This window comes from Gopherus flavomarginatus, chromosome 10 (genome assembly GCF_025201925.1).
Source record: "Gopherus flavomarginatus isolate rGopFla2 chromosome 10, rGopFla2.mat.asm, whole genome shotgun sequence".
NCBI classification, from domain to species: Eukaryota; Metazoa; Chordata; order Testudines; family Testudinidae; genus Gopherus; species Gopherus flavomarginatus.
Window position 1 is genome coordinate 49,131,782 of NC_066626.1, and position 27,651 is coordinate 49,159,432.

General features: G+C 38.7%; 1 protein-coding gene across 6 annotated transcripts in view; it reads right to left on the bottom strand.

Moving 5' to 3' along the window:
* Positions 1 to 524: 524 nt before the first annotated feature.
* Positions 525 to 27,651, bottom strand: part of TANK (TRAF family member associated NFKB activator) — a 35,695-nt gene continuing 8,568 nt past the window's right edge. For 3 of the 6 annotated variants that reach the window (XM_050969277.1, XM_050969278.1, XM_050969276.1), the window contains exons 2-9: positions 27,117 to 27,266; positions 23,676 to 23,784; positions 21,655 to 21,785; positions 12,654 to 12,833; positions 11,470 to 11,546; positions 9,290 to 9,408; positions 6,449 to 7,035; positions 525 to 774 (exon numbers count right to left, since the gene is read on the bottom strand). In XM_050969277.1, coding sequence (XP_050825234.1) covers positions 610 to 774; positions 6,449 to 7,035; positions 9,290 to 9,408; positions 11,470 to 11,546; positions 12,654 to 12,833; positions 21,655 to 21,785; positions 23,676 to 23,784; positions 27,117 to 27,218 — 1,470 coding nt within the window. In that variant the 5' untranslated portion in view covers positions 27,219 to 27,266 and the 3' untranslated portion in view covers positions 525 to 609. Of the gene's footprint in view, positions 775 to 6,448; positions 7,036 to 9,289; positions 9,409 to 11,469; positions 11,547 to 12,653; positions 12,834 to 21,654; positions 21,786 to 23,675; positions 23,785 to 25,469; positions 25,626 to 27,107; positions 27,267 to 27,651 lie in introns of those variants that run through there. The other 3 variants (XM_050969280.1, XM_050969275.1, XM_050969279.1) reach the window with 3 other exon arrangements.

The window sequence follows — 27,651 nt, forward strand, 5'->3', positions numbered from 1 at the left end:
GGCAGCTCTAGTGATTTTACAAGGACCTTATCTACAATATAAATACAACACTGAACCTGTCTTAAGTCAAAATTGGAGATTCCTCCTTAACTCTTCAAATGTTCTTAGGGCCTGTTCCTGCTCCTATTTACTACAGTGGGAGTAGGATCAGGCCATACGGTACTGAGGAAAATTGACAGGATTGCTCACACTTTATCTCCTCAGATTAAAGGTCCAGTTCTGCAAACATTTACTCATGCAAGTAGTCCTTACCTCACACAAGTAGTCATTAATTATTGTGGGACTACTCCGGTGAAGATAACTTGTGTAAGAAAAGGTTTGTAGGATCAGGCCCAAAGCTCATATTGCAATATGACATACTGAAGAAGTGAAACTGCATTACAGTTTTCTACTGGGTAATTTAAATGTGTAACATTATAAATGTTAAATGTAATTTTAAAAATTTGAAATGAACTTAACTGAAACTGTATTTCAGTTACATCATTATGAGCAGTCTTAATTCTGAAATTAACATACATACTTGAATTAAAAATGAAATACACACAAAAGTGCAACCCAGTATCTCTGCAAAGTCTTATTCAGCTTTCTTCTGGATACATTGATTGTTCTTTAAAAGTGTGAATTAAGATGCCTGAGAAAATCCCCCCTGGATGTAGTAGATGGTGGGAAAACTTTTTGACAGAATTCACATATTCCAGACTGCTTCAGTTCTGAGTCTGTATAACCTTGTGCCAGTAAGTTATTATCTTGAGTTTGATTTGGCTTCCAGAAGAGCTGAAAAAAGGCAAAAGAAAAAAGTTATTATTACTACTTGTGCTTAAAATGAATACAGTTCTAAATATAAAAAGTTACCAGCATTTGTTTTGCACTAGTTAAGAGTATGTATGTACTTGATATATCAACAACAAAAATGGCATTTCTGGTTCTCATTACATCAAAATCAAGAAAAGACTTCACATTTTAGCAAAGTAAAAGAATCAGAAGGAAACTAAACTTTTATACATTTACATCTGCAAACACTTCATCAAATACAAGTCAGCTTTTACAACACTCATGATAATCAACTGAAGCTTCCTGTGTCAACAATGTCAGTGTAATAAATACTAAGGCTTTTTATGGACTCCTCAAATATTTCACTGTAGGAAACTAAACCATGGCATTTGTACTCTCTGTACTGAGATACCGTATAAACATTCTTGCACAGATAATATTGCCCTTTTCAGCAATATACATTTTACATTAGAGTACAGCACAGGTTTCCTATATAAGAATAAAATGAGGCAAATTTTATTTTACATTCCCCCTATTGGTACATATCTAGTTTTCAATTTAATCAGAAAGCAATCTTATAATTTTACCTCTGTATCGGTTGCTAATATTACAGTAATTAAATTAATCCTTAACCTTCCTTTGCAACCCTGATTTCTTCATCACTAAAACCATGTGTGGCCTGAGGTGTTCGAGTCTCTGCCTCTTCTTCCTACTTGGCATCAAGTTATAAGCCAAAGTGCACTCAAACTGAATGGCAGCAAGTAAGAGGCAGGAGGGGAACCAGCACAGGAGAGAACTCTACAGTCTTTTCAGCAGACCTTTTCACTATAACCTCACGTAAGCACAGAAGGGAAAGAGTATTTTGGCAATAGAAAGGCAAGCAGTTTCCCTTGAAGTTAAGTCTCTTGCTGTCCATCCCCATAAAAGAGCTTCAATTCTCATGTTCCCAAACTTTGCCAGGCTAAAAAGCAGGTGCTTAATCCTCCAAGTGGCAACAAACTGTTCTACCAACCTGGCTTTCACAGTGGTTAATTCTTATTTCTAAACCAGATGCAGTTTCTTTTAGGAGTTAATTCCCTTCCTAAACAATGTTTAGCATTTCAGGGGGCTCTTGTTCATTAATAATTAAGTGTAATTACATCACTTTCTTCTGTAATACTATCTACAATCAGTAGATTGTGGGCAGCTGATGTAAATTGTATATGAAATCTGTCTAGACGCTAACATACTTGTAAACATTCCTACAGAAGTGTGTGTTTGTGGTTACTGACTTGCAACCACCTTGAATAAACTGGCATTTTTAATAACCATATAAAGAGGCCTGATATTTAAAGAGACCAAAAAGGTTCTTGTAAAATTTGCTGAAATGTACTGGGGACAAAGTAAGGTTCTAATCTTACAAACTGTAACTACTAGACTTAGGTATCAGTCCCTCAAAACCCTTACATACCACAGACTTCTTGGGGACTTAAGTATGTGCTTATGTGCTTCCCTGAATAGGGACAGATTTAAGGAGATGCTTAAGCATTGTGCTGAATTGGGACCCTAAGCTCCTATCTATCTATCTTCAAGCAACAGTAGTGCTGTAGAACTGATAAATGAAATTGTTTTCAATTGCTCACTTTATTAATGTAACTTCTGTTCACCATTCACTACACTTGCCTATACTGTAACTTCTGTTCCATATTGTAATTCAAACCCCATTTTAAAACACTCACTTCATTTTGTAAAAGCTTCCTCCAACCTTCATTTTTGCAAACCCTGCTGTAATCTTATTAGTTTAGTTTAGATGTGTGAATGAGGTATGTATGAATGATGGGATCAGCCTCCAGCCCCAGCCTGTCCTGATGAGATAAAGTTCAAATACCAATGGCTGAAGACCTAGACAACAGCCCTAAACAAAATAAGAAGCATCCACCCTAAAAAGAAAAGGACAACAGAACAACAGAAGGAAGATCAAAGCCAGGTCCAAGGCTGAAAGTCACGCCTGCAATTGATGGGTGATCAATCTAAACCTAGAGGCAGCGTGACACAGCAAGACCTTGAATCCAAAACTAAAAGCCTATAAAAAAGAAGGGTGAGATGAGAAACTCTGGGTAACATTCTGCTGCCAACATGGAAGGACATCAGTGCCTGCCCAACAGAGATCCAGCTTGTCCTTGTGCCCAGCTTTCCTGGCCAGTTAGCTGCCACAAGCTACGAACCCAAGCTGCAAAAATCAAGCCATGAACTTAAGCTATCTTCAGGACTGGTAACTATGCAGCAGCTGCAGAACACCTGATGAATGTGGGGTGTGTGTGTGTGTGTGTGTGTGTGTGTGTGTGTGTGAATGTGTATATGTGTGTGTGTATAGGTATTAGGTATTATAATGTGAATGTGTGTGTGTATATATAGGTAATAGGTATAATGTGTGTGTATAAGAATTAAGATACTAGTTATTAGTCATAAATTATCATAATAAATGTGGCATCTTTGCCTTGTCCCCTTTAATAAGATCCTGCTGGTTTTTACTGGTCTAATATAATTGGTACAACAGTGCCATTACAGTCAATGGACTATTCATGTGCTTAAAGTTATGCATTTTAAATGGTTTTCTGAATTGCGGCCACACTAGGGTTGACAGTTCCACTAAATACAGCACTGCATCAATAATTAATATTTTCAGAATCAAACCTTACAGTTGTAAATGTGTGCACATATGTACAGTTAACTATAAAATCAGTAAAGTCTTAGGTCCAGTAAGATGCATGTTTATTTTAATAAGCTACATGTTTCAATCACATTGTTTTTAAAGAGGTACTATATCCTAACATGGCCACCCAGATGGAGAAAAGGGAAGAGAAGAGAGGAGAGGAAAGGAAAAGGGGCTGTTTGCAGGGAGCCCCTAAACTGAGTGACATTGTGACCAGGTGCATGGGGTTGCAGTGCCATTCAGGTTTGGCACTGTGACCCTGTATAGCAGCTCACAATGCCCAGAGTGGTTAGCTTGGCCCAGCCCCGCAGGACAGGAGTCACTGCCATGCAGTAAGTGTGGAGTAGGCTCACTCTCCACACGCAACCCCTGCAGCCTCCTCTCAGTTTTTTTGCACCTTCCTTTTTTTTGGGGGGGGGGGGACGACTGTTTCAGATTTTTGTCCCAGGCCTCCACAAATCTCTGTGCAGCCCTGTATCCTAAGGAAAACAGCACTGAGTTTTCTGTTTAATAGTCACAAAGCAGGAAAGAGCTAAAATTTACCACCTAAACTGAGTGCAGCAGCTCCAAAGGTTCATTGTCACCAAATATATTATATTTTAAGGAGTTGTTCCATCTTATAAGTTAACATATGTAGTAAATATGACAAAGTCCTAGTCTACACTAGGAGAAAAAATCCATCCTGTAATTCACCACTGTTGGAGCTCCACCAGTAGCAACTATAGATAGGGCGCGGGAATGGGTAACGAAAGGGAATAAGTATCAACAGGGCTTGGATTTTTATTACTAGTCCCTATGTGACAAGATGGTAAAAGAGCTCTGGGCACTGTCTAAACTAAACTAGAGCACAACTGCTGCAGCTACACCCAGTGGAGAGAATTACATGTCCAAGTTTTACCGATGTGAATACAGCGTAAAGGAGTTGTATTCATCTAACTGGATGATACTTCAGCACTTGAACTCGGCTAAGAGCAAATCTTTGACCCTATAATCCGTAAAAAGGCAACCAATCAATTCAATTCACCCAAAACACAAAACACATGAAAACATTTTGGAAGCAGTTAAATAAAGGTGATGTATATTACGTAAATATACATAGATGTATATTTAATGGATCCTAAAGTAACATTGGCTTCTGTCAAATAAACTGGATAAGATGCAACATTTTAATCACTGTCCTTATGTTCTATTTTGCTACATGGATATGACTTATAAATATTGAAACTATTTTCTATTGCCAGTTCTCTTTTGAAATGTAACATTCAATATTAAAATCTCCCCATAGAGCTGTAGTACTGGTCATTTACATTCTAAAATGATACCCTCAAACTAAAGCCATTTCCTTATTTTGTACAAATATCATTTATCTAACCCTATGCTCTTGTCCACCAACTCTCCTGCACTTCTTAAAGCTGCATACTTCCCTATCAACATGTAATCACATACCAGCTGTTTCACTTGCTGTAATATACAATGCAGGGTGCCATCTATTGAAAAATGAATTCACAGACTGGCTAGTAAAAGAACAAGCAGGAGAGATAATGGAGAAAAAGGAAAAAAAAAGTAACAAGTAACAGAATGAATGTTTCATAGATCCACAGGAATTCTACTTGTAATACAAGAAGTTGTTTAATTTCTTTTACTCAGTCACAACTATAACTGAGAATTTGGATGAAAATAAAGTACAATAAAAAGAGCACGTAATTAATAATTCAGGATAAAATTAAAATCACCATAGCACAAGCAATATCTCTAAAATATAACAATGAATCTATGGTAATTTAAAAAAATAAAATTATGTAAAGCAGACTACAAATCTCAGATTCTCTGCCAAAAACTGTCAGAACATTAAATTTAATACTAAGGTAGACAGCAGAACTAGTCTGGGTCAGTTTTAATAATAATACACCTATAGCTCTAGAGATCTTCAGATGCAAGGTAAATGTTATTTTAGCCTCATAGCTCCTCTCTTCCTTATTTTAAAGGCAAAGTTGAGTCACAGGGCAGTTAAGGCAGTTTGCCCAAAGTCTAAGGGAGTAACTGGAAGAGCTGAGAAGAAAATACAAAAATCCTAAATATCAATGTCTGCTCTAGCCTTTGGATGATGCTCCCTCCAATGAGAAAGAGACAAAAAAGTGAAATCCTGGCCCTATTAAAAAGTCAATGGAAGTTTTGCCATTGACTTCAATGAGGCCAGGATGTTACTCAAAGGCTGATTCAGCAGAGCACTCAATGGGACTTATGCACGTAATTGTTTTGCTGAATTTGGCTAAAGGGCCTTATTTTCAGAGATACTGAGCATCTACAGCTCATGCTGACTTCAGCTGGAGTTCTGAATGTTCACACCTCTGAAAATCAAACCAAGTGTCTACTTAAAGTAGATATACATTTACCTGTATTTCTTTAGGTTTCCATTTATGACTATTTGTGGAAATACATATTTTCCTATTCTACAAGTACTTGTAAAATATTTTATCCCTTTTAAGTTGTTCTGTGTTTGTCCCTTATTAGATCTAAAGATAGATTTCTGCCCCTCCCCCCCAGGAAGTACACTGAATTATCTGGTATTTTTAAAAAGAGCACATATGCCCACATGTGCAGTTGTACATTTTTAAAAAGTACAGTGATGCACATTATATTTGATTCTATGGAATAAATACTTGGGTAAAAATATTTTTTGGATAGTTGTGATTAAAATCACTTTTGCAATGGATACAGAAACAGTTACTTAATATCTTCCTGAAGTGAAATTTGTGCAAGCATCTATATTCTTAAATCTAAATTTAAATCCCTCCATTATTTCACTGAAAATGTAGTTAATATATGCAAATTCAGTGTCAGAAAGCAGATCTACATAAAATCAAATGTTCACCATAAAAATGGTGTGATTCATATAGGTTTCATTCCTGCCTGAAAGACCTTTGCATAGCACCTGTTTAAATGAAATACTAATCTTTAAAACATACAATATCAATATAAAGATACCTGCTGAGGTCCTCTGATAGCCCTCCCAATGGCCTCTGAAGAGGGAAAATTTACTTCAGTATCATCTTGATTTGTGTATGGATGTACAAGTTTGGTACCAATGTCTGCTGTTTTCAAATATGGTGTTTTGTCCTGAGTATTCTGTTTGAGCATGGCTGTATGGTTTGGGGGTTTTGTTTTGTCAAGTGGAGTTAGGTTTTGCATAGCTGAGGTTATGTGGTCAACTCCATGAGTTTCTAATGTGTTACATTCCAATTTACTCAGGTTCATAGTATGGTCTTCTGGGTCCATGTAAAAATGATGATCTGGAGGCATATTTTCAGCTACTGCAGTACAAGGAACTGTTGGTTTATCTGGAGTGCTCTGTAAGAAAGTAGAGTCATTGTCTGTAGGTGGAAACTTGACACTAAATTTAGAAAGTGATTCCACAGAGTTGTCTTCCTCATCTTGGCCCACTCCTCTTGGTGTGATAGATGTTATGCATGATACACCTCTATTTATATCTGTTTTAACCCGAGGTTTTAAAAGTTCTTCTGCTTGTTCATCAGTTTTATCAGTACACTGAATAGGCATGGAAAATGGAATTTCTGTAAAAAGGAGGGGGGAAAGGAAACTGTCAGATGCCATCTATGAAAATAATAGTTCAAAGTAATTGTTAAAGCACAAATGTGTGGATCAGTTATTTTTCTTGATTCGTTTTTAGAGTATTTTCCTGAAGCCAATAATTTGAGGGATGCTCCCTCCATTCAAGAATGATAGCCCCAGTGCAAAAAAAACAGAATGTGAAACAACAGAGCTTGATTAACTTATTTTAACAATTCTATCCCTCTTAGGTTTTGTTAAAAAAAAAAAAAACAAAAACAAAAGAAGCAAAAAAAAAAACAACCCACTTATTTGCCCCATATTTTCAACACGCATTCACGTACATTTATTAAAGTGTTCTGGCACAAATAGAAGCTGCAATTCAAGATACTGTTTTATGGAGTGCCAACAGTGTGCTAGGCACTGTAGTCCCAAAGCATTTGAAGTGAATAGACCTTCACAGTAGGGATTGTCTTCCTCTGTGTTTGAGAGCTCTCAATATTATTTGTAGTTCTCAAAAATGCAATCTACATATTACTTCTAATCAAACTGGGGAATAGTTTTACTATATATTTCATGTATGCAAATTTCTCCTGAAATCACTCCAATCTCATGGTGAATTTGCCCCTTCTAAACTAGTTGTAGTCATGTTGGTCCCAGGATATGAGAGAGAGAAGGTGGGTGAGGTAACATCTTTTTATTAGGCCAACTTCTGCTTTTCAGCTCCTCAGAGCTCTTCTTCCGGTCTGGGGAAGAGCTCAGTGTAGTCAAAAGCTTGTCTCTCTCACCAACAGAAGTTGGTCCAATAAAAGAAATTACCTCACCCACCTTGTCTCTTCCTGAATGAGGCAGAGAATCTTTTCATGCGAAAAAGAGATATAGTATTGTTTGTATAGAATAAACAATACACAATAATAATGTAGTGTCAAAAACATCACATAAATCAATTTTACAGGCACTAATTAATTAACTAGAAGCAGCTTGACAGAGTTCTGGGTATCTGTAATATCAGGTCCCTTTTTTATTTATTAAAATATGGATTTAGGAGCATAAAACTTTAGACTCATTCAGTATTTTCTTTTCAGTATTTGATGTCCAGATTTAGCTAAACTAAGTAGATACTTGTACATATTGAATTCAGCTGAGTACAGCCACAAGTGGGTACTATTAAAATTTTATCTTTTCAATTGTTTATGGGAAATCACCACCAACATGGTTACCGTTTAATAGTTAGTGAATACAAGTTTTAAGAGAGTCCAGTGTACATCTTATTAGGACTACAAGTCATGTTATTAATATATCACAGTCATGATCAGCAAGCACTTCATTGTACTTGCCCTAAGAAAAGACAAAACATCAACTTTGGAATAAACTTGCTGAGTGCCACAAATCAGAGATAAGAGGGGCACATCTGGCACATAATAAAAGATCAACTTTCATCTACCCCTTTCCCCTTTAATCACTTGAAATAAGAGGTAGTGGTCCATTACTTCATGTGAAGTTGTAACATATAGTTTACCAATATGTACTGGAGACATCTGCAGGGATGTGAGGGTTTGAAAAGTGGTCTATAAAACCATATCAGAACCTGATCCTGCTGTCTTATTAGCATGTAAAAACTAATGAAACTACTTCTAGTATTATGCACTATATCCAATTTAAGTGTTAGCAGGATCAGGCTCGTAGGACCTAGTCCAGTTCTCACTGAAGTCAGGTTTTTCCACTGATTTCGGTGAGAGTTGAACTTTTAGTCTCTATAATTTAAAAAAAAAAAAAAAAAAAAAAAAGTGTTTCAGAAGTCTGCACAAGGCACTTTGTCTTAAAGTCCTTTACCTCTCCACATGCCAGCTCCACAATCCAGCAGCCTTCTGTGTCAAATGTGAGGCTGGAAATATTCATAATGGGCATTTTTATAAACAGAGCTGAATAAAAAACAAAAAATGCTGTCACTTAGAGCATGCTGGGGCATCAGACTGAGTGAGAGCCAATGATCTACTTCAAGGGACAAAAAAGAACCCTGAAAGTCAGTTACATGGTGACTACCTCTTACCCATGTAATTTGGAATGTTCCTCATACAATTCCAAAACTGGTGGTGCATTTTCTTAGTGAACTGCAGAGCACCATGCAAGCAGACTTGAAAGAAGCAGATGGTAAACAGTAGAAGTACTTTCAATGTATGTGTAATTTACAGTATTTTCAAATATAAAGCAAAGCTTTCAAACAGTTGAATCACAATAAGAGCTAAAGTAATATGTTACCATTTACAGGTTCTCTCTTTATGTTAAGTTTACTGAGTTGGTCTGTTTGCTTTCTTGCTAATGTGCATATTCGATGACACTCTTCCTTCATCTCCTGGAAAACCATCTCTAGATCTTCCCTAGAAGTTCAATATTTTAAATCAAAGTGTCAGTGAGTTCAGCTCTTTCATGACCTTGAATTAAAAAAGTAATACCTCTACAACTGTAAGCCAGAGAGATAGTCTTAACAGCTAAATTTTTCTGGTAGTCTTCTACTTAAGGCATGCACACACACATTCAACTTTGCAAAAGCAAATGGAAGGGAATAAAGGAGTCAAACATGAAGAAATATGTAGCTGTTTGGTCATATATCACATGCATAGGCCCCCTGCATGGAAATGATGGAATGGAGCAATAAACTTTTATAGGCCAGAGATTGAAAGGAAACCTGAGCCACAGACCTTTCATGTTTCACTGAATTCTCTCCAACATATCCTAGGCAAGTATAGTGCTTCTGTGTTCATGTGATGGCCAGTCCAGAGAAATTAGCGAATGCTTTGTTGCGAACATACATTATTTCCCATTTTTGCTGTGGACTTTAGTCCATGCAGGAAAGGAAATATGCTATGCAAAAGCAGCTGTTCCCTTGAAAACCCTTAAAAGACAAAAAGTTTTGCTGGAGACAAGCACCACTGAACAGCGCATTGCTCCTGCCTACAATGCAAGCACTGCTTGTTGGGGGTGGAAGTTTTTTGTTGGCAAGAGACCCGACAAACAGCGGCTACACAGCGTGACTTTTAGCGGTATAGCTGTAGCGACACAGCCATGCCGCTAAAAGCTGTGTAGCTTAGACATAGCCTCGGCTGCTATTCCCTTCTGCACAACCCAAATCAACTTTTAGTTAAAGGTGAACTGAAGATTTGGGGTGGGGTAGGGGAGAGAGACACAGGACTCATGCCTTATTTTGCTCCTTTATGCCTCAGGGTTTTGTTGTTGCTTTTGTAAAAAGGTTTTTCTTTCAGTGTGTTTATTCACCCTGTAACAGTTTGGTCTATTAAGTACTGCCTTCCTCATTTTGCTGGAGGTGTCCTTTGGACGACCCAAAGATGTGGATTAGGAACTCACTCAGAAGAATGAGGACAGCTGGTGAGAGTGGTTTTAGTATATGTTCCAAAGGTTTCTCAGGTGTTTCAGTTTGTTAGTAGTTAAACACACCAAAACCCCACTCAAAAGCTTTAAATAGTCTGATACCATTGGTATTTTATTCAATCAGATTTCACTTGCTTCTCTCCAATGCCATATCATGATCCTGCAAGTTCTCCAGTCATGCATAGCCTTGCAAGAAGAACTGGGCATACAAGAGCTGAATTTTAATGTAAGAAAAAGCTTGGAGGGTAGGGAAGAGGGAATAATTAAAAAAAAAAAAAAAAGGCACTTCAGATGAGCTTCAGGAAAAAATAAAGTAGCAAACAAAAAAAACCCCACAATCCCATTTTTTTCATCTCATGTGACACCTTTAAGAATCTCCCTCTAAATAATCATTCAGCAAAGGCTGGTAAAAACCTGGCTTAGTCTCCTGTGAAAAGTGAAGACCTACTACTAAGGCTCTAGTCAATTCCCTTCACCATAAAACATGCAGAAGGGCAATACTCGCTCATTAAATACAGTGAGGTTCAGTGTCATACACCTCTGTGATGCCCTTCTCTTGATTATACAGGGATCACAAGGCTTCCTCTGCATTGTGGGCAGAGGCTCCATAGCTAAACCTGGCCCTGAACACTCAGATTTGGAACCCTAAAATAGAAGGATTAGTCCCTTGTACAATCTGTTGAGCCCTCTCCTGGCAGCACTGCCCTCCTGTGCTGCCACTAGTTATTCCAGCATGGCTGCACATTCCCCCAAAAGAAGTTAAAGCTCATACAATGACCAGCACTAACATCCATAGCTATTTCCTATGGAGCTTAAACCCCTGCTGCATCAAGTGGCTGTTTTTTCTTCCTCCTAATATATCCCTGAATACCCACTGAACACCAGCTATGTGTCCACATGCCACACTGGCTCTGCTCCCCTCCCTACACTGGCTTCTGGGCCCTTTTCTGTTCTTTCTGTATTATGAAAAGGGAGGGAAGCAGCTGGCCTTATTACTTTTTAGCAAATGTGAACATAAAAATTGTTTACAAAAATGCTGCAAAATTATTTACCTTTCATGCACAGTTAAAATACCAGGGATCCCTGGAGATAAATCCTGTCTAGCTGGAGCAATCTTCGTATGTTTAATCTTAAAGTAAAACATGGGATTAGGGAGTTTGTTTTGGTGTACTAATTTCAATTCTTACATTTACATGGATTTAACACAAAGGTAGACTAACAAATGTCTCAACATTCTTCAACATCAGCAGAATCAACTGATCTTGCTTGTAGCCCAAGAAGCCATTTAGAAAAAAAAACCACAAGTACAAGAAATCTCATTCTTCATTCTTTGATTTAAAACCCTTTCTAGTACAAATTTAGTAATTCTGCTATATTGCCCTTATACAGAGGTTTTCATTTGAGACTCTCACAGGACTTTAATATGTGGGTAAATATTATCCTCCTCTTTATAGGTAGGGAAGCTAATGCACAGAAGTTGTATTGTATTATGATTCAGTTTTAATCACGTTATCAGATCATAGGCTCATTTCTAAGGAACCGACATATTTTAGTCCAAAAATCATCTAAAATTTTCAACAAGCAGATTAAAGGCTGATATGTATTCTATCATGCTTTTAAACAAGTTGTTACCTTTGACTACCATCTTGTGGATTAGACTCATATTACATGGACTGTAAACTCTTCACTAAATATAGACTACCCTTGTAGTTTTCAACCTTTTTTCAGTTGTGGACCCCTAAAATGTTGCAAATGGAGGTGCAGACTCCTTTGGAAATCTTAGACATAGTCTTCAGTCCAGCAGGGATCCATGGGTCACAGGTTGAAAACCACTGCTCTACCCTGGATGTTTTTCCTGATAAGTGAAACACCCAATCTGACCAAAAGAGTGGGATAAAAATGGAAGATTGATTATACCTAGCTTCAATCTGAGTCTGAATTGTAAAGACCCACTACAATACAGCTGTTACTTTTTTCCATCAATAGTTATTTTATAAAAATTTAAAATAAAAATAAGATGAATAGTTAAGTTGCACAAAATAAGATTCAAGTATTTTATGGTTTAACTGAAGGAACATTACAGCTAGTGTTACTGTAAATATTTTAACAATTTTTCTTAGCAACTTACATACAGTTGTAATCTAAAATCTGTTAACCAGAATAATTTGTATAAACAACAACATCTAAAATAAGCATATTATTTGCAAAGGTATAGTGTCTCATTTTATTTACTTACCTCCATTTCATACATTGGCATCTGTATGCAATCCTGTGCTTCACTTTTTTCTTTTAATCTGTTTTTTAGAAACCTTATTTCTTCTTCTTTAACAGCAATAATAGATACAAGTTTATTTTCCTTTAGAATGTTTTCTTCCTCAGTTTTCTTCAATTTAATGCTCCCTGTTTCCAACTGTTCCTAAAAATAGCACAATTGGTTAATATTTCCAGAACAGGAAGATTATTATTATGCAACAGCCTGAGATAGACTAAACTAAGTCTTGGCAACCTAAATGAAATGAGTTATCTACTCACTAACATGTTCGTGTTGAAATAATTAAAGACCATTTAGTGCTATCTACAGATATGTCTGATCATGGACAATTACTCAAAACAATTGTGTGCTGTTTTGAGTTTATAAAAGCCAACCCAGCAGATGTTCACCTTAGCGCTTTAAAAAAATGGAAGACATTGTCTTACTTCATTTATATACACTGTGTGCAGTGACATTTAATTAGTTTCATAGAATGCTAAAATCAAGTTACAGCAATTTTAAAGAAGGTGACAAGTTTTCAGAGTTAATTTCTGGAGCAGTTAGAAACGTAGCTCTTTATCACTTAGGTGTTTTAGATTTTCAAAGACCCAAGGTGCATGCAATACTGAAAAGATAAGGAAGTGTAGGCCCTCCCCCAAATATTCAACCAGACTTTTGTAGAAATTATATAAAGGAGAAAATCTAGCTGGTCACCAAAGGAAAAATCTTAGGGTTGTTTTTTTTTTTAAATGTATAAGGAGGCAATCCTTGGATTATTTCTGAGTAAAAAAATATATGGCTAGAGGCACAGAGACACAGTTACAATAGCTAACAAGCCATCTTTCCTTGAAAGCTGTGGAAAATGTCTGTAGCCAAAGTTTCTGTACTAATGGAAGCAGAGGATTTCTAGAAAGTTTGAAGAGGACAATAGAAGCAGTAGTGACCATTTATCCAGTTACATGTATAAAACACATTTAAGAAGGGAGAATAAGAGAGGGAATTTTGGCAGTTATTTTTAGAGGGATTCAGGAAGCACTGTGGCAGTCAAATAAGAAAAGGCAAATTATGGAAGAGAACTATTTGAATATGGATGACTGAACTGTATTTTTAAAATGCCACAATGCAAATAGGAGAGACATTCACTTGATTCAAATTAGTTTTATTATATTTGTCCAGAAGCAACCAAATACACCAGAAATATTCTGCTCTTGTAATTTTGAAATTGGGTACAAAAGTCTCTCTGAAACACATTTCTCATTGCTTTGCAAGTCACCCAAATAACAGAGTAATTCAGCTGTTTCATTCCCAAGACTTATTTTCCCACTAAAATTAAATGTTTGTTTATAAGTGTATTGATCTAAATGATCAAAATGGTTAAATAGAAACACTGTGACTTTGACCCAGGGCTAGAAAAGTCGCATGCAATGTCAAGATAAATAATGTGCCAAAATGCAAGTCACACCATCTGGAAAAATAATTAGTTTAAAAACAAGGTCAATGGGAAGACAGATAAAGAATGCTCAAGGAATGAGTCACGTTAAGTCGGGTACCTGGCTCTAACAGGATAAAATGTAAGTAATCGAACAGAGAATTAGGCCCATGGTATACCCTGTTCAACAACCAAAAAAAAAAAACACCTCCCACCCCCCTCCAATGTTTTATGAAGCTTGTACATGCAAATACAATGTACTAGAAGTACAATGTGTACATGGGATGGGGGCAGATGGAGGCAGTGGAGAAAGATCCAGGCCCAGGTGTGGTTATACAAGGAGGGGAGTGTATTCAGATAACCCATGAGCGGAGCCCCAAAGATGCTGCTGTAAGAGTCAAAAATATATATGCATTCTGGGATGAAGTTTAGAGAAGACATTTCTATATTTAAATTTCACAATTTAAGCCAGTTAACCAAGAGAGTCCTCTCACCCTGCCCCCCAAGTTACCTACTCCATAATAGGCCTTCCCTTTTCTCAAAAGTCTTTAAAATGGGTTCTCTCCACCACAGGGAAACCCCTCATCTCACTGGCTGGCTGAAGTCCTAGCAAACCCAGTTCCCCTGATGCTCTCAATTGGCAGGACAACCATTTCTAAAGCCATCCTCCTACACCTATATATGCTGTTACTCTCCTGATTACTTCCTACACTGGAGGACCCTACTTTCAGGTTTGATGATTCTGGCAGGTACTGTGGGACAGATTTCAGTACCTGTTTCCAGGACAGGCCATTAACCCCTTTCTGTCCTTGTCCAGGTTAGGATCTATACACCTCATTACATGGAGTAGAAAGAAGTCTAGAGTCCACGGAAAGGGATGAAGAGAAATGATGCAGCAAGAGAAGGGTTAGTCTTGATGGGACATGAAGACTAGGCAGGAGGAGATTGTTGTACTCAGTTCTGAAATGGATAGGAAGTCTGAAGATTTTAGGCTAAAGGTCATGTGTTCCCAACTTCCGGAGGGGTATGAGATTATTCAAAATATGACAGCTAAATTTGAATTTGACTTAGGGAAAGCAAAGGAAATCACAAAAGTGAGATGAGAAGAAGGCATAAGTTTCTGTAGTCAAGGTAATATTTGATGTCCCACAGGTTAGGAGGGGATAAACATTTACTGAGTTGGGGAGCAAGTAAGAACTTTCCTCAAGTTTAATACACAGGTTCCTGACCATTTGTGTGAAAACAAGATGGAGGTGGTGGTGTTTTTGGATTAAGGTATTCTTACCATTTTTGAATGTGCTGAAGTTGAAGGAAGTTATGGTGGAGCCAGGAGCTGGATAAGGTTGAAGTACTTAAAGAGTGAGGAAAGGGCTGTAAGAGTAAAGGTTATAAAGCATAAGGAGGTCTGAAAAACATTACACAGTAATGTTAAGAATAAAAGTGTAACAACTGCAAAGCAGGGTTAAGCATGAAATGTATCAAGTACATACATTAGAAACAGGCAAATGTGCAACAACACTGTAGCTCATGGCTCCTTCAGTCCCTGCACACAGCTGTTGCAATCTAAATAGAATTGGGCTCTTTTTGCTCTGGCCAAAAGTCAGGCAAAGCAAGAGGAGCACAGATTACAGGAGTGCCCTCTGAAACACAAAGCAAACACCTGAAGCAGTGTGGGAGTTGCTATGCTCTTCCTCTAGTAGGGGAACAAAGGCAATGGGGCACAAGGAAGGCAGAGAGAAGAGAAATTCAGTGGGAGAGTCACTACATACCAGCATAACAGCCTGTCTGTGTACTAAAACATGCACGTTGCTGTGAAGAAGCTATTCATCACATACTGATGAAAGTCAGCATCACTTTGCGCTGTCGTGACATCACAGCAGGATACGTTTTGGGTCTCTGACTATTTGGTTATCCACCCAAGTCATTATATTGCCTTTACCATATCTTACAGACACTAGAACAGTGACAATTCAACCTTTAAGAACTAGAGTCACCAAGACTGACTGGGTCTGAGTGGCTTCAACATCAATATGATAACTCTCTTAGGCTAGTTTATGAACTCATGATATTTCATATATCTTATATCTCAATCCCGTGACAGCTATGGTACTGTCCAGTGGTATCTGATCCTGTTCTGAATCGTATGTAGTGGGATTGGCAGCAGGGATAGAAATTACATCTGTGTCATGGAGCTCTCCATTATGACATATCTTTCCTGTAAGGGTGTGGCAACCTATTTTAATGGTCTGTCCTAGGAAGCTAATGGAACAGGTAAAATTTCAGATGGCTCTAAGGAAGAATGCTGTTCAGGTGACAAATTGCTATCAATGGCCTTACAGAACATTAACCATCTTTTGTCTGACTATTGATAAGTTTACCACTAAGTGTCCCATTCAGCTTCAAAGGTCACCTGGCTAATTCTGCTTTTCATCACTCCAGTGGTGCACAAAGGAAGCTTAAAGTTGTTTCAGACAGGCAGGTGCAGGAGGGTCCACAGCTGGTATAAATCCAGTGTATCAGCTTTCCATTACCTGCTCCCTCATCTCAGAGGTAGGTGGTATGGAGGAGGCATAATGGGGTGGGAGGGGCTGGAACACAGCACACCAGAGGACTGCCCCAGCTAGCATTTATTTGAGTAGCCTCTCAGGCTGCTTTAAGTTATATGGGGGGGCGGGGGGAAGGAGGGTGGCATTTCAGCTCTAGGATCAGGGGCACAGGAAGGTGACTTATAGCACAATTCTCACCACTCTGCTTATGCTCTGAATAGCTCAGAACCTAGACCACTAAGTAACTTATTGCAGCATAAATCATTTTTGAGATCTGATGCCCTGTCTGTGCCGAGATGTAGAAGCATTTCTTCCCCTCTGCTATGGCATCTAAAGTTCTAGAATATTTCTGGGAGGACTGTGAAAAGCATGGTAAATATGGGTGTTTTGTCTTGGATGTGGAGTCAAGTATTCAAGCTTCACAGATAAATTTACACTGATTCATATGGCACTGTTTACCTTTGTGGGGAGAGCTGTGTTTAGAGGAGAGAAATGCAAGGTCTTCTTTGCTTAGGTTTTATGTAGTTTTGCCTGCAAAGGTCATGGCTATGGTAAGGACGTTGGTGACATGAAAACTGGACCCACATTCTTCCTAGTTGATAAGATCTAAGTGGGAAGTATTCAAGACCATTCCTAGAAGGGAATGGGATGTTGACCCCTTGGTCTCCTAAAGAAAAGCATTGACAAATAACTTAGTCCCTTTTAGTCATTCTTTACTGTCTCTGGGTCCTCACAATTTTGCCAGTTATCGCCCTCTCTAATCTCCTTTTCTGAGGGAAGACTGTTGAGATTGTGGTGAGACAATTCTGGATAAAAAGGAGTCCACAGATTTCCGTGATTTCATTCTAGTTTGAGCCTGGGTATGGTATAGAGACAGCACTAGTCTCTTTGGTCAGTCCCCTTTTGGGATGTATGAAGATCATATGCATGATGTATTTTTAGTTGCTAGGTCTAAAAGAACTAAGTACTTAATGGCTGAGCTGTACCTCATAGTCAGCCTTCTGACACCTGCAGATTCCAGCAGAGAAGACAAAGTTTCTCTTGAAAGGCTATGGTTTTTCCTCTGCAAGATGATCCAGAGGGATATGTTGAGCAATGCTCATATGTCCCAAGAGCACTCTCAGGTATGGCTGTATAGGAATTATTCTGTCACCTCTCTTGATCTATGTGTAAGAATGCCAATCTGGGAAATGTGTTTGGGTTACAACGTCAACAGAATGCAGATGAAATAGAGCAGTGGTTCTCAACTAGCGGTACATGTACCCCTAAGGGTACACAGAGGTCTTCCGGGGGTACATTAACTCATTCAGATATTGGACTAGTTTTACAACAGGCTACATAAAAAGCACTAGCAAAGACAGTACAAGTTAAAATTTCATACAGATAATGACTTGTTTATACTACTCTAAATGCTATATACTGAAATGTAAGTACAATATTTATATGCCGATTGATTTATTTTATAATGATATAAATTATTATTTTATAAAGACAGATCTGGCTTCAAGACTACGCTTGATAAGTTTATGGAGGGGATGGTATGATGGGATAGCCTAATTTTGGCAATTAATTGATATTGACTATTAGCTGTAAATATGCCAAATGGCTTGTGATGGGATGTTAGATGGGGTGAGACCTGAGTTACTATAGAGAATTCTTTCCTGGGTGTCTGTCTGGTGAGTCTTGCCCACATGCTCATGGTTTAGCTGATTGCCATATTTGGGGTCGGGAAGGAATTTTCCTCCAGGGCAGATTGGCAGAGGCCCTGGGGGTTTTTTGCCTTCCTCTGCAGCGTGGGTCACGGGTCACTTGCTGAAGGATTCTCTGCACCTTGAAGTCTTTAAACCATGATTTGAGGCTTTCAATAGCTCAGACATAGGTTAGGGGTTTATTACAGGAGTGGGTGGGTGAGATTCTGTGGCCTACATTGTGCACGAAGTCAGACTAGATGATCATAATGGTCCCTTCTGACCCTGAAGTCCATGAGTCTATATGGTAAAAGTGAGAAAGTAAGGAATTTTTCAATAACAGTGTGATGTGACACTTTTGTATTTGCATGTCTGATTGTGTAAACTTTTAAATGAGGTGTATTTGCTACCTTGGAGGTAGGTGAGACAAATCAGACTCCTGAAAGGGATACAGTAGTCTGGAAAGGTTGAGAACCACTGAGATGGATGGTGCAGCTGTCTATCTCTGAACATCTAAGCAAATAATTTTGAACTGCTAGAAATTAGGAATTGATTCTGTACCCATTAAAGTCAATGACAACATTCCCATCAACTTCAGTAGGTGCAGGATTGAGCCAACACAAAGATTCCAGTAGACACAAGTGAAGACAATTTGCATATTTAAGAGAAGCTCTAGGGAAGACTCAGGGCTTGGCTACACTAGGGCTTTCCAGCGCTGCAACTTTCTCGCTCAGGGGTGTGAAAAAACACCCCACCACCACCCGAGCACAGCAAGTTACAGTGCTGCAAAGTGCCAGTGTGAGCAGGGCTCCCAGCACTGTAAGCTAATCCCCACAGGGAGGTGGAGTACGTGCAGCGCTGGGAGAGCTCTCTCCCAGCGCTGGCGCTGCGACCACATTCACACTTCAAAGTGCTGCCATGAGAGCGCTCCCGCGGCAGTGCTGTGCAGCTCTAAGTGTAGCCATTCCCCAATTGTGTAATTGCCTGAGGGTATGTTCTAAACCAAGGGTTCTCAAACTTCATTGCACAGCGACCTCCTTCTGACAACAAAAATTAGGATAGGCAGAGTCAGGCTTTGGTCCCCCTTCTGCGGTCCTAAGCCCCATCACCCCAGGGAAAAGGGGGAGGCAAAACCAAGTCCCACCTCCCCAGGCCGAGGGGCCAAAGCCAAAGCTCAAGAGCTCAGCCCCAGGCAGGGGGCCTGTAAACTGAGCCCTACCGCCCAGGGCTGAAGCGTTCAGTTTGGGCTTTGGCCCTGGGCTCAAGCAAGTCTAAGCCAGCCCTGGTGACCCCATTAAAACAGGATTGTGACCCACTTTGGGGTCCTGACCCGTGGTTTTAGAACCACTGTAAATCTAAACACTAACCAGAGACAGAAAGAGGAGACACAAAACTATTTTAGTTTAAAATCCCACCACCATGGATTTACCCATACTGAATTTATACAGCTAGAGAATGAAACAGTTTTGCTAGGGATGTAGCAGAAAGGAGTTCATGTGGTGGAGGACAATGGCTGTGGATATAGTCTACCTGGTTTGGGGCAAAATATTTGACAGAGCATTTCCCTCCCCTCTCCCCAATAAATAATAATAATAATAATAGAAATTGTAAGCTAACTACCATATTTGGGTTGATAAAGAACCGAGTCTTCTACCGAAGACAGCGTTTACAAGAGAAAGCAATTTAGATTGGGCAGGGTGGCAAATGAAATACTAGGAGGATCAGTTTTGTTCAATATATACCAAAGAGCCATATTAAGTAAGTGATTAAATTTACAACTGATACACCTCTTACTCATGCACAACATTTTGTAAATCAGAGAGAGATACCTGAATAGTCTACAAGCAGGCACCATTAGGTAGTTTGTGCCTCAAAGACAGTCAGTCTTGTGGTTAAGACACTGGCCTAGAATTCAGAAGATCAAAGTTCATTTCCCAACTCTGCCATAGACTTCCCATGACAATCTCTGTGTCTCAGGTCCTTATCTGTAAAATTGGGATAATTCAGCTTCCTTTCTCCCACTCCTTTTCTGTCTTATTTAGATCGATTGTAAGCTCCTCAAGGTAGGGGCTGTATCTTAATATTTGTTTGTACAATACAGATTACAATGAGACCCCAATCATGGCTGGACCTCTAGGCTCTACTGGAATACACATAATAATGATGATGATGAAATTCAATACAGAGAAATGGAAAAACCTGCAAAGATGTTCTGACAAGGAGTTAACTCTTCAACTAAATTCTACTCTCATTTTCTAATTAAATACGAAAAACTACCAACGAAATTATATTGTGGAGTTACAAGTGCTAACCCAGAAGTGGAGACCATATAAGAATGAGATTCTTAGATCCTCCTTTCATTCCAAAATGTCCTTAGTAACAATAAACTGAAAATGCTTATTTAAAAGAAAAAAAGTCTCAAATTAGATTCTTACAAGATAATTAGCAACTGTCACTAATCCGATAAAATGATTTTCAAGTTAACACGTCTGATTAAAATGTGCTTAGTTCACCGAAATGCAGGATCACTTTGTCCATAGCTCAGATTTAGCAAACAAATCCACAAATTAACTTCTTTAGCCTGAGCTTTTGGTTTTACAAGGTTTATTAAGACAACACTGTGGGGTCATGCTCAGACTGACAATTCAGCCTTATGGGATGTGCAAGCCCCAGAAAACAGCAGGCCGAGCAGTTCAGGGAAAGGATCAGCTTGGTGCACAAGGTCTGCTCTGGGTGTGGGAGCCTCATGTAAATCACTTCCCCCCTCCTGAACATTGCTGCTCTATTCTCATCACTGCCAACTTCAGTAGGTCTATGACGAAAACCCTGGTGTGGCTTCAGCCAGCAGCAGATGGGGGAAAAGGAATATATCCAGCCAGTTTAGGCAGAAAGTCACTTCTCACCCCAATCACTTGGGGTCGTGCAGACTTGCCAAGTCCCCATCCCCACCTTGACAACAGCATTGTGACAGATTCTCATTACAGAAATGGGGAGCCCCTTCTTGACTGTCACATGTGAGGTAAAGAAATAAGTGAGCAGACAGGGTCTCCCCGCCTTTCTTTTTCTGAGTCAACATTATTCCCATGATCCACATGGCCAAACAGCAACAGAGCTGGGAAGAGTCAGAGCCTTATCCTCAACTGGTGGAAATCAGCACAGCTCAAAACAACTTTGGTGCACCTATGCTAATTGACATCAGCTGAGGATCAAGCCCATAAGACCCTGGAAAGGGAGCAGTTCTGGGCATCTCTGAAAGATCATTTCTCCATTTAGAACCTAACATGATTATATTTATGCTTTTAAAGACAGTCAGGCTACTGTACCTTTAGAAGTTTTTCTCTTTGCATTGTTAGTTTCAGCTTTTCATGGAGCTGATCAAAAGTTAGATTAGGGGAGGTGTCATTTCTCCATGTTTCAGCATCTTCAGGCACCAGAACATAGCCACATGCGCTACCTGTAAAATAAAAACAGCTCTCTGAGCACCACTGCATTTCCCACCCTCTAACCACGTTAAGATTTAAAAAAGCGCATTGTATGAATTTGGTATTTTCACTGGGCCAATATCACTATAAATACATAAAGTTTTTTAGTTTCCTTTATTGGACCTAGTACTAATCCAACAGAGGCCCTATTCTGCCCTCTAATACTCAGACAGATGGGCAAATCCAGCAATAAACACATTCTTGAAAATAAAGCCATCAGCTTTGCTGGCATTTGTGAAAAGGAAAAGCGTTAGACTAGCGTGAATAAATAAATATTCACAAGAGTTCTTTTACTGAAAGAGTTTTAATGGCTATTTTGAAAAGTTCATTTCTATCACGTGTAGAATCAATTCAGTTAATTAAGAATATTCTCTGACAATTTGAACAGAAAGAGAAACTCCTGTTTATAAAGCTTAAGTAACACAATAAGTTAACAGAAGAGTGCCATGTAACTTAGCTGACCAATCACACAACATAAAAAGTAAACACCTACTTCCCCACTTCTCAACCAAACTATAGGCTAAAACTTGTTCACACAAATTAGTCAAACAGTTGTGATCAATATTCATAAAAATAAATCATAGACTCATAGACTCTAGGACTGGAAGGGACCTCGAGAGGTCATCGAGTCCAGTCCCCTGCCCTCATGGCAGGACCAAATACTGTCTAGACCATCCCTAATAGACATTTATCTAACCTACTCTTAAATATCTCCAGAGATGGAGATTCCACAACTTCCCTAGGCAATCTATTCCAGTGTTTAACCACCCTGACAGTTAGGAACTTTTTCCTAATGTCCAACCTAAATCTCCCTTGCTGCAGTTTAAGCCCATTGCTTCTTGTTCTATCATGGGAGGCTAAGGTGAACAAGTTTTCTCCCTCCTCCTGATGACACCCTTTTAGATACCTGAAAACTGCTATCATGTCCCCTCTCAGTCTTCTCTTTTCCAAACTAAACAAACCCAATTCCTTCAGCCTTCCTTCATAGGTCATGTTCTCAAAACCTTTAATCATTCTTGTTGCTCTTCTCTGGACCCTCTCTAATTTCTCCACATCTTTCTTGAAATGCGGTGCCCAGAACTGGACACAATACTCCAGTTGAAGCTTAACCAGCGCAGAGTAAAGCGGAAGAATGACTTCTCGTGTCTTGTTTACAACACACCTGTTAATGCATCCCAGAATCACGTTTGCTTTTTTTGCAACAGTATCACCCTGTTGACTCATATTAAGCTTGTGGTCCACTATGATCCCTAGATCTCTTTCTGCCATACTCCTTCCTAGACAGTCTCTTCCCATTCTGTATGTGTGAAACTGATTGTTCATCTCGTTTGCAGATAATTTGTTACTACAATTAACAGCTCTACTAACCTGAAGTCCATTGACTTCAATGTGAGCAAGCTGTATCTTTTTTAAAAATTCTTACTGCTTCTTCTCTAAGAAAAAACAAAGGTTTCCAAGATTTTTCATTTTATAAACAAAATTCGAAAATGCAAAAATGTTAACTTTCTGTTCCAAGTAGTAGTTTTATTTCCATTAAGTACACCTCTATCCTGATATAACGCAACCTGATATAACACGAATTTAGATATAACGCGGTAAAGCAGTGCTCCGGGAGGGATGGGGCTGTGCGTGCCAGCAGATCAAAGCAAGTTCAATATAACGTGGTTTCACCTATAACGGAGTAAGATTTTTTGGCTCCAGAGGACAGCATTATATTGAGGTAGAGGTGTACAGCATTACCTCCGTCCTTTTGTGGATACACACTGTAGAATCTGAAGCAATAAGGAAGTCGAAACTATTTTGCAGTATAATACATGATAAAAGGAAAGAGACATATAAAGCACACAAATTAGAGTACGTACCTCTGTTGGCATTCACAGGAGCCAACTGTGATTTAAGTTTTGCAATCATACTTTTCTGAAACTCTATCTGTTCCTGCTGTTCACATATTTGCTGTGTATAGCTTTCTGTCTGAAAATACAATAATTTAATTAGCATTAGTATTATTTTGTTTTGATTAAGGGCTTCAGTTTTAGCAGATACAGTTTATCAGCTCTCTTTTTGGGATGCCCAAGGCTACAATTTGTGCATAGAAACTCGACAGTTGTCACCTGTGACAGGTCTAATTTTAGATCTGTACTGATTGGAAAAAGGTAAACTACTAGATAAAACAAGATTAGTGTAAGTCTTGGTTAATAGTCATGGTAGTAAATGTCAGGATAACATTTATACAAGAGGCAATTTTCAGTCGTAACCACAAAATTACATTATTTGTGTTTTAAAATTGGGATTTGGTTATTTGTTTATTTTTTCACAGAGTCGGTTAGTTACCCCAGTTATAATCTATACAAGGTCACTATCAATTTAACTTTTCAGGAAATAAATCTAAAAGGTCTAAGTAAAGATATTAATTTTTTCAAATTTAATTTGAAACAATATTATAGTTCCATTCCCCATACCTGTTTGCTGTTTAACTAAAAAAAGGAATAAATATACATGTCTATATTTAATATATCACACTGCATGTCTTTGCTACATTTGCCTTCCAAGACTCCTGGAAGAGGGATGGGGAGAAGGCCCAACTAGCAAAGAAAAGAATAGCTGATCAATGTTACCCCTTCGTCTAACTTTGCCTGATCTCCTCCCCTAGCTTGACCCGCCCTGTTAGAACCTAGAAGAGCATTGAGCTACTCCAGGGTAGATGAATATTAATCAGCCAGTTAACTGAACAACAATCAGCTTCCATTCAGGTAGCTGATAACAGGAATATTAAAATATATACGATTCCACTAGCCCATTCCTGATGGTACAACACTAATAGTGCTGAAGCTATGGGAGAAAACTTGTGAAATTCCAACAAGAAAATTTTAGGAGGATTATTTGATTTTTTTCTGAAATTATGATACACATTACTGCATAGAAAGAGTGGGGGCAAGATTAAGTGTGTTTAAATGAGTTACTTCACTGGTGTTGTATCTGTATTGTAAGCCTCACTAAGTTAAAAATACTTAGTATTGAAAAGATGCACTTGTCCATACAACAACATGTAAGAATAAACCTACAATCTGACTAAAGGCTGAGTAATTGTTGCACTATGAGCGCATTTAAAAAAAAATTAAAAAAAAGTGATCACAGAGCAGTACACTCCAGCAGCTATACAAGACCTCAGAAAGCAGAAGAATCACTGAAAACCAAATGGAAAATGTACAACAGCAATGTCTTGTCAACACTTCTGTACAGAGCACAGACATGACAGCTAAAACAGACAGAAGAGAAGATGCTTTTGACAGCCAGTGTGCACAAATTATTCTTTGAGTCAGATGGCAGCAACAAGTTACCAACTAGACGATCTGCATGACAACCAACTATCCATCTGTATCAAACACCATCTGGCCAAGATGACTCTGGCTTCTGTGTGTTTGACATGGCTCCCAACTCTAGAGACTGGCAAAACAAGTGGCCTACCAGTAACTTTAGTAAACTGTTAACAACAGAATGCTGGACAAGCCAACAAAGTGCTAAGGCCATTGAGTGAATAGAGGAAGAGGAAGGAAACATTACAGCAAGCAACATATGTAGGTCATCCATAAAAATCTCATGTTTGGTAAAAGCCCCACAGTTTCTATAGGTTGACTTCCCTTAGGAAATACTTTTACCTTTAATGGTTCTTTTCTGCAGTCAGAGAATCTGATTGCTGAAGGTTGAGCAGGGCAAAGACAAGCTATTATGAACACTTTTGGAAGATCTGTGTATCGCTTGTCTCTAAAGCAAAGAAAAATGCACAAACACAATCCCATAGAAATTTGTTTCCATCACTGCAGAATACTCACATTCTCACCCATTTGTTCCTTATGTTCCAATTTTCCACTGAGCTTTAGAAAGGCTGTTCCATAAGCATGTATTTATTTTCTTGTTTTGAGTGTAGCATATGTATCCAAAGAGGACAACATTAAGTTTATAATTTAGCCATTAATTTCAAAGGACACAGAGTTAGAGTTTAGGAGTGTCTCAGTTGTGTTGAGAGACAGAGCCCCAAGCCAAAATAGCAAATAGCTTGTGGGTAAGGCACTCAGCTAGGATATAGGTGACCCAGGGTTAAGCGTCTGGACTTTGACTTAGGCTGAGAGTGCACTGGATGTGGGAGACCTCCAGTTCAAAATAAGTGCCTTGAGCACCAGGCTATTCTGCGGTGGGTCTATTTTGGGGGTACAGGGTTCCTGGATTTCAGAATAAAGTGTGCGCTCTGGCAGACATTCCCTTACCCCCAACTCCATTACTTCCTCTCTCTGAACTGTAAAACAGTTTAGGACCCATGTTCCTCCAGACAGACCCCACCATAGCCACCTCCACTGAACTGTGTGTGAACTGATGAAGAATGAGAGACTCCACTGAAGAGCAGGATTTGAAATGCTCTAGTGACCACTGTGTGCTAGGCAATATCACAAAGCCACAAACTGCTGTTTTTGCAGAGTATTGGACTGTATGTGCGACTAGCAGCTCCAGACAATTCATGGAAATGTTGTTGTGTCCAACATGACGGTCGCAATCTATCCTTGTAAATGCTTGTTTGCATCATTCCAAAAACCTCAAAAACCCAAAGTGCTCCAAACTGTTTAGAATCTTCCTTGAACCGCCCTCTTCACTGCTTCATCGTTGGATAAAATGAGACAAGTATACAGTTTGACTCCTGTATTTTTAAATAAGTGTTAATATTGAAACAGCTTGAAATTTAGATAAGATAATTAAAATAACTTATGACAGAAAGATGCAGTTCCTATGTGCTTGTACAGCATCTAGCACAGTGCTCAAAAACCCCAATATAACTAATTATTAATAACTTATAAGACACATCTTTGGGTCAGGTAAGTAACAATATAAATAACTGTCTGAAAGACCTTCAGGTTTCCCTATCAATTTGCTGTAAAATAAGCAAGATAAATTAGATTTAATGTTTTCCATGAAAGATGGGTATGTTGTAGACAGCAAAGATACATTTACTTTTTAAAGAGCTCCCTGATTATCCTCCATAGACAACACCTTTCCCACACCTAAAACCACCTCAAATTACAAATGAATAAAAGATTAAAGACTGCCAGATGATACACATGCATATTGTGAGTCCCCCCTCACACACACCATAATGTGCTATTCTTTGAGTAGTTCGTTTTTTAAAATTGCAATTTCTATCTTTAAGAAGATGCACTGAAACTTCAGTTGCTGAAGTAAAGCAAAACTGAAGCGTCCACATTTACTGTGATTCTCAACAGAAGGGATAGCTTCAAAAAACAAAAAACAACACATACTTTTTGCTGCAGTTCTCTCACAGCATGGTCTCTATCCATGCATGCCTGTCGAAAGGCTTCATAAGCTTTATTAAGCTGCTCTCCAATATTATTTTTATCCATACTTCCCAGCGCTGTCTCATCACTGAAAAGATGGACAAATTAACAGACCTGAAAAGTGATCAGAAAGAAAAGGATAGTTAATGAACAAAGGTAAATTTGAGAGACAAGATGGGCGAGGGTAATATCTTTTATTGGATCAACTTCTGTTAGTGAAAGAGACAAGCTGTCGAGCTACACAGAGCTGTTTTTCCAGGCCTAGATAAGGTACTGTCACAGCTAAAGACAAGGTGGGACAGATTGTTTAACATAGGTAGTTAGCACATATTCCAATAAGGGACCATGCAAGGTGCAGTGGCCCGTTAACACCTCTGCAGTGATAGACAAAAAAAGGAGGTGTGGCTACAGGGTTACAGATTGGTGTAATAAACCATAAATCGAGTGTCTCTGTTCAGTCCATGATTTTTATAGTGCCTAGCAGAGTTATGAATTTAAA